This window comes from Anas acuta, chromosome 5, assembly GCF_963932015.1.
Source record: "Anas acuta chromosome 5, bAnaAcu1.1, whole genome shotgun sequence".
Lineage (NCBI taxonomy): Eukaryota > Metazoa > Chordata > Aves > Anseriformes > Anatidae > Anas > Anas acuta.
The window spans coordinates 29,814,451-29,822,455 of NC_088983.1; the positions used below are offsets into that span (position 1 = coordinate 29,814,451).

Sequence of the window (8,005 nt, forward strand, 5' to 3'; positions counted from 1 at the left end):
TAGGAGACTTACTCTGCTGTTGAGTAGTATTGGTGATGCTGGAAACATCAAATGGATTGTTTTGAGTAAATACTCTTAGAGAAGGAAGCTTACCTCATAAAATTCAGAGCTGAAAAGTCTACGTATGTGAGATCATGAGAGCTTCTTTGAAGACTACATACTTGCTTTATAAGACAGAGGCAAAGAAGGGATTAACTGTCTCTGCTTTGCCTATGTCCTTGTCTGTGAGGTGACCTTCCCCGTCAAGTAGCAGACCTATGTTTTGTCTTGTTCTCCTTTTCCCGTTCACATATTTTTAAAAACACCAAACAAACAAACAAAAAACAATTAAAAAACCTTTTTATTTTCTCCCAGAGACCTGGCCAGCTTCAACTCTAATTGAGCTTTGGCCGCATGAATTTTCCCCCTACAAACATGTACAGCGTCCCTGTATTCTATAGGTAGAAGTCCCTGCTTCTACAGGTACGCTGCCTGTATGGATAAAGAGAAATCTCTATCCAGTGCTACCAAAAGTTTGTGGCACAGTATCTGACCAAATTTAGAAACTTTAAGTTAAAACAATGTAGACTGGTATTCCAAATACAAATAGAAATTCTTAAATGTTTACAAAGAAGTCAGTGCAATGCTACCAGAATTACTATCATACCGTTAATATAAGTGCTGCCTTTGTTATAGACATGGAATTAAGCTGGAACCAACATAAACTGGTGGACACAACCCACCCAGGTTAGCTACACAGCTCCTGCCTAGAGATCTCTCCTGAGAAAACAAAATATTTGCTAACGTAATCACCACCATAGCATAAAAGATGCCTGCTGCTGCTGGAGAATACTCTGTCCTGCCTGTAAATGCTGGTAGATGTAACTAGAGACAGGGAATATATCTGGTCTGAATAGATGTGAAAATATTTTAGCCTTTACGGACTGAAGGAAGCACTCATTACTCCAACTAAGCCACTAAAATGTCCTTTTTATCAGCTGTGAAGCACGATACCTCAGTGTTTTCAGTAGGCCATGTTTGTGTATGTGTATATTTGTCATCTTATTCCGTGTGTGTGGTTTTGTCTGTGCCCTTCCTCACCAAGAAGCACTGAAAAGAAGTAGCAGGCTGGACTTGATTTTGGGAAAACAGGTTATCAGCTTACCCGACACATCTTAAAGGAATATTAATTTCTGCCTGTAATTAAATGACTTTACTGAAATATTCCACACTTTAAGGGTCCCTAGAGACTGAAAGTGTTTGAAGCAGCAGCTCAGGCCTGTGCTTTTTGTCTTCAGTGTGTTTCAAAATGAGCTGAAGGACAAGTCTGATGTCAACAGCAACCTGAGGAAGGGCTTCCTTCAAACATACAGCAAGACTCAAGTATAATTTCTCCAGGGATTAATTCAGCCCTGCAAGTGCTGGACTCTCAGAAGACTAGAAAAGTTTGATGGGGCTGGAACTACTAAGCAGCTTCTGACCAGTTTAGAAAAAGAGACTTCTTCCCTCCTGAACAGAAACACACATTTCCTCATTTACAGTGTTTCCCTCCCCAGTACAGAAAATTAGTGGTTTTTTGGTCCACAATAACAGAGTAACAGAAGTCCAAGTAACAGAATAACAACTCAAACAAACAAACACCCACATACAAAGGATCACTTGGGAGGAAAAAAAAAAAAGTTCTTTTCAGATCTGAGAGTAATAAAGTCCATTTGTCTAAATGCAGGAAAAGAGAGGACAGGCTACATCCATAGGAAATGAAAGTAAATTCTAATGGCCCTTCTCTGCCTTGTCTCAGGTTCAGAGTCTGTGGCTGACCAGGAATCCTACCCCCAAACACAGTACACGTATGAGAATGTACAACTGCTAAAAAACAAAACAACAAAAAAAAACTCCTTTCTGATAAGGAGTATGAGAGCTCCCTCTTCTGCAAGTAAGCTCTTTCTGGCTCTTCCCTTCAGGTTTTGGAGAACAGAAATTTCTCATTTGGAGCCAACAAAAACTGCACACCTTGCAGTCAAATCCACATTAAGAGTTGGTGTCCTTCCATCATACAATCTCTACTCCCCAGTTTTCCCGTTTTTTTTTTTTTTTTTTTTTTTTTTTTACAGGACAGTCTACTGATAAGAGCAGAAACAGCAATGCAAACAGAACACTAAAACGTGTCTGGTAAGGTCACAGGGTTGCAAGCAGAAGTTCTGTGGTAAGCATGAGTACAGAAGACTATTTAAATATATATATATATTTTTTAAACTTTTGCTATATTCCAGGTGTGGAGGAATTCTCCCCCTCCCCTTCCCCCAGTATATCAATATAGGTATTGCTTAAAACAATCTGACTTTGTTCAGTCTGTGTGACTTGTGTTTTCTAATTTTCGTTTTGCCTACATTCTGTTTGACATGAGAACAAACTCTTTGATTCAGTATCATTTTAAAAATGACTTAACCATATTCAGAAGGCAATCTAGGAAAAATACTATGCCTAAAAAGTTGCTGTGTTAACTGATAGTGGAAAAATGCCTAAAAAATTGGAAGGAGCAAAATATTTTCTTTTGTCCACAATGGGTGGGACAGAACCTTTTCATTTAAATCTCAATGGGAAAATCTGAATTAGTCCTTAGGTGAAAATTGAAGTATCACTAACTTATAAAGAACAAGTGAAAATGAGTCATTAAGCAGTAGAAGAACACACATATGAGTGCATTTTAGAGAGTGTTGGACTTAAAGTGTGGCCTTCCTGAGCTAGGTGGAGAGATGTTTGTGTTGAAAAGGAATTAGTCACAGTACTTAGCTGAAGAATAAAGGGTACCAGCACTGAAGCCAGAAAAGATGACATTGAAGATGCTGCTCTGTGATAACACAGGAAAAAACATAGCCTCTTCCATTGAATCTTCTATAACCCTTCAATAAGAACGAATGCTGTGTCTGAGAAACAACACCAGGTTTGTTTTTTTTTTCCACCAGTTTCCCCAATACAGGAAAATGAAGAATGAAATCAGAACAAGTATGGAGGTCACAGCAGGTCTTTCCTCAAATCCAAAGGGAGAAGACACCAGAAGGGTGGTCTTGCTCCAACATCTGCTGCTACTGAACCATTCCAGGATGGGTAAGAGGTGTGATAATCAACGTGCAACATATTGCTGACACAAAGCACCCCAGGCCTCCACAAATTAAGCAGCTGCATGCCCCACAAACACCAGGCATGCCTAGCATAAAGGGTCTAGAGCAGCACATCCACTGCAGTACGCTCACCCCCATGGACGACTTTCTACATCAGTTTCTATAACAAAGAAACACTATGCCCTGAATGATGTGGTTAAGCCCTACAAAATGAACTGAAGGCAGCTTTTAATCTTTCCCAAATAAGTCCTTCAGCAGTGCTTCATTCTTCTAAAGTCTCCTAAAGTATGCAGTTGATCTTTAATCCCAATGAAAGGAGGCTACTTCAGAAATTGATTCAGTTTAAGATCTATTTTCATAGCTATAGGTTTTTCAACTGAGGCACTTTGAGAGGCATTCTCAGTAACAGCATACCAAATACTCTTAGAGAAGAGGAGCGTGGTAGCAAGCAGAGTACATATACAAGTACACCACCACAGCTCTTATGATCACTTCTTCTAGGATTTACTGGCAAGGATGACCCTTTCCTCCCTTGCAGAATACACTCCGGAAGGGAAGGGCCCTAGCCAGAGTAGAAGAAAACATTGTCACTAATGCATGGGTGTGGTCTTTGTTTTACGGGCATTTTTTTGGTTTTTCTTCCCCTTCTGAACCCATTTCTCTCCCCTTTACTTGCTGTGCTTCCTCATTGTCTTTGCTCGGCCCTAGCAGTGACTCTGAATCCTCAGGAGGCTCACCCCAGACTGTTGGCCTCAGGAACATCTATTTCACCATCACACCCATGCAGCTGCTGTGCAGATCTCAGCATTTCCCCACATACTCCTTGGTGCTGGCATGTCCATTGCCAAGAGGTGGAAGCAGGGGCAAAACTCAGTGGGCCATGAAGCGTCTGCTCCAGGACATGCAGCAGGTGGTCTGAGAACTCCACACAGGAGATGGATTTTTGGACAGTGGAACTGTGGCATCGAGAACACGGCCATAAGCACCCCTCTGCCCACTGCTGCTTGGGGCCATGCCGTGCAGGCTGGGGCTGCCCTCAGCTACAAAGCTGTGGGATTCTCCTTTTACAGCCTGACTCTACTCTCACATCCACTGTTCTGCAGGCATTTCTGTTCAGCGGGTCTGTCCCACCCCACCCAGGCACATAGAGGCCACTAATGCTGAACCATAGCACATATGAGGCTGATTGCTACTCTCCTATCCAACATATAGGACATAAAGTGGACAAAAAGCTCATGAGGTGTGAAACAGAAATGCTTCCTGAGCAAGTCTGATCTCAGAATTCCAGATCTAGCACCCAGAATCTTTGGATTTGCAAGGAACCAGCATAGCTGCTCCTCCCCATCCCCACATCATCTCCACAGTAATTTTTGTGACCCTGCAGAGCAGTTGTTTAATGACCATTGAAGGGGAATGGTGCACCAGCCTATAACAAGTTTTCTGTGCTCATTTTTTGAACAGCAGACTGTCCCTCTGTCTGCATTGATAAATGCTTTGCAATTTGTCAGATGGCTCAGGAGTCAGTGTCGCTGTTTCTGGAAAATTATTTCTACTGTCATAGATCAAGAATCACAGATAACACCATGGAAATACCTGTCACTCTACACGTAATAGGTAATTACCCCCATATTTCACAGGATTTCTGATCTCTTCAGCCAGCTGGTGGAAATGAAACAGGACTGAATATTCTGGTTTATTTATTTATTTATATTTATATTTATATTTATATTTATATTTATTATTATTATTATTATTATTATTATTATTATTATTATTATTATTATTATTATTATTATTATAGTTTTTATTTATTTTTATTAATTTTGAGCATAAACTAGGGACCAGGAAAGATGACTAGGGTCATTAATAAAATGTGCTTATGTGACTTAATCCCATGATAACTGTAGGTCAGTCAGTACACTGAATTCTGTTGGAGACTTTGTAGTGGTATGGATACATGTGTGGGTTTAGCAGCTTCTTAAAACTTGGCATTGAAACTTAAATGTCCTTGGATAGACTTTCATGTCATTTCTTAAGTTGGTGAAATATTTTCAAAACAACAACTCAGAATACATTACCGTAGGCAAAAGCTCTTTTGGTTATTAGTTGCCCTATGAACACATTGCAAACATGTTCTACAGATAAGAATGAAGTTCAGATTACTTCCATAGTATAAGAATGTGCATTTGTTATCACTAAGATCTGACTTCCTGCAGCTAAGTCATTAGTTTAGCCTTCATGTCAGGGCAGCAACCACAGAAAGGCCACTAAAAGACATCCTTCACCTTTTTTTTTTTTTTTAAGGAACCATGTGCAATATCAGCTATTTAGCACACTGTTTTAACACAGCCTCAGGTCCACATCAAGCTGTAAGTTTATCACCCCAGCACAGAGGCACGTAGTTAAGGTATACACAGATTTACAGACACAATGCACAAAGGAGATGGCACAGTACTCCCCTTCTCTTGCATCCGTTTCCACCTTTTTGTCAGCCATACCTTTGCTTTCACCTGGAAGTGCTGTTCCTGGTTATGGACCCACAGACCTAAAGCACACTCAATAAGCCTTCCTTCAGTCCACCAACACTGTGAAAAGCCAGGGCAGGCCCAGACAGTGGTCACAGAAAGTCCATGACTGAAAAGCCTCCCCATTGTCCCACTTGCTATAGTTTTCTAGGATTCCTTTTACTGTATAGACATCAACATAGCCGATATCTCCAGTTTGTAGGAGCTGATTCACATGCTGGCAGACTGAGATATGTGGCACAAGCTATGGCCAGATATGCTTGTTGAACTATTGGCATGCCAGTTGAAAACACCCAGACTGATGAGCTTAAATGATAGCAAAGGAGCTTTCCCTCCAGTCAGTCTCCCACAGAGGATACAGTTACATTATTTTCCACAGGAATGAAATGGTCAGTAAGAGGAAACAGTTCTATAAACTACTTTAACAGAAGTGTGTGCACCATTAAGTGTGCCTACAGTACCTGGCTGGCAACACCCATGTTTAAGACCAAGGTTCTCATCTAAGCTTCTTCCATGCTCAATGGAGGAAAAGATTACAAGCCAAGGTCACCTCCTCCTGTAATAATGACCCAGAGTTGTGCCATCCAGTTAGCTGTCTGGAGATGCATACTTCTCCCTTTTAACTGTAAACGGAGCCCAGAGAAGGAGTTTCTTTCCAGGATCTGTCTTTTAGATGATTAAAGTAAGAGATGTCATTACCAGCAGTCCCTATCCAATTGCTTGGGCTTCCAGAGGAGGCCAGAGGCAGAAAGATGTTCTTATTTTGTTAAAATAGTTCTCACCTGGCTGATTACTCTTCCAAGGGCACATTTGACTTCTTTGTTCCTCAGACTGTAGATTATGGGGTTTAGCAGCGGAGTGAGGATCCCATAGAGCATGGAAACTATCCTATCATGATCAGGTGAGTAGGCAGAAGAAGGCCGTACATACGTGCAAATAGTAGTCCCATAGAAAAGGCATACCACTGTCAAGTGAGAGCTGCAAGTGGAGAAAGCCTTGTGCCTGCTCTCAGCAGAGTTCATGTACAGGATAGCCAAAAGGATATACACATATGAGACCAGAGTGACCACAAAGGCACTGCTTCCAAGGACCCCAGCTACTATAAGAATCACCAGTTCCCTACTGTAAGTAGGTAAACAGGAGAGGGCCATCACAGGTGGAATATCACAGTAATATTGGTCAACTTCATTAGAATCACAAAAAAAGAGTGTAAAAATCAAAGATGTGTGCAATAGAGAATTAAAAAGTCCTGCTATCCAGGTGCCAATGGCTAGGCGAGCACATAGTTTCATACTCACAATATTAACGTACTGCAGCGGATGACATATGGCAACGTAACGGTCATATGCCATCACAGCCAAGAGAAAAATCTCTGTGCCTACAACATCAATGAGGAAGAACAGCTGGAATATGCAGCCACTGAATGAAATCACATTGTTCTCAGACAACAAGACCTCCAGCATCTTTGGCACAGTAATAGTGGGGCATAAGATATCCAGTAGGGATAAGTTGCCAAGGAAGAAGTACATAGGGTTGTGCAGATGAGTATCTGTGCTAATGGCAACAAACACTGTGATGTTGCCTGCCATGGTGACCAAATAGATGATCAAAAACAGCACAAAAAGAAAAAAACGCACCCCTGGAGCATCAGATAGGCCTATGAGAATAAATTCAGATACTGCAGATACTGTTGATGTGTTGACCCTGTGCATCTTATCATTCATTGTAGAAATGATTGCAGAGGTGTACCTGGAAAAAAAAAAAAAAAGTTGTAATAGTCAAAATTTCACTTCCTTATAAACAGTGTGATTTTTTTAATCTCTTTTGCATTTCAAATACATTTGTAAGTTTGCATCACCACACTCAACATCTGAATTTTGCTCTCATATATGTAAGATAAAGGCAAAAAATAGCATTAAGCTTAACAGTGATTAACCAAAAAAAAAAATTAACTCTTTGAGTGCAAGTCATCTTCTCAGACTGGGGAGCTGAAAAGTTGAATACAAAGATACCTCCCCTCTGTAGTGACTAGCTTTGTTGAACATGGCTCCAAGCAACCCAACTGGGCTTTGAAAGCAGCTGTACTCTGAACAGGGGAAGGGTAGGAATACAGATCTCTAAAAACCATTTCAATATAAATTTTACGATACTATCATCATCAAAGAAGTCTGGGTTACTAATAGAAACTAAAGACCTAATTTTTAAGTGAGTACTGCTACCACAGAGGAATTAAAACCCTGGTTATCAGCAGAAGGTATATACCCAGAATACATTTATTTTTTTCAGCTTTATCCAGTAGGATAAAAAAGGGATATAACCCAGTATCTAATTGAAGATCTTCCTCTTCTCAATAAACTTTACCCATTGGGCTTTCACATCGAT

The 8,005-nt window shown here is 40.6% G+C and overlaps 1 protein-coding gene across 1 annotated transcript; it reads right to left on the reverse strand.

Annotated features, from left to right (window-relative positions):
* Window positions 1–4,869: 4,869 nt before the first annotated feature.
* LOC137857271 (olfactory receptor 5F1-like) lies at window positions 4,870–7,366 on the reverse strand. The gene has a single exon (XM_068683556.1). The coding sequence runs from the start codon at window positions 7,345–7,347 to the stop codon at window positions 6,382–6,384; it is 966 nt and encodes a 321-aa protein (XP_068539657.1). The 5' UTR covers window positions 7,348–7,366; the 3' UTR covers window positions 4,870–6,381.
* Between the last annotated feature and the right edge of the window lie 639 nt (window positions 7,367–8,005).

Excerpts from the sequence above, each read along its gene's own strand:
- LOC137857271 (XM_068683556.1), bottom strand. The coding sequence starts at position 7,347 with ATGAATGATAAGATGCACAGGGTCAACACATCAACAGTATCTGCAGTA.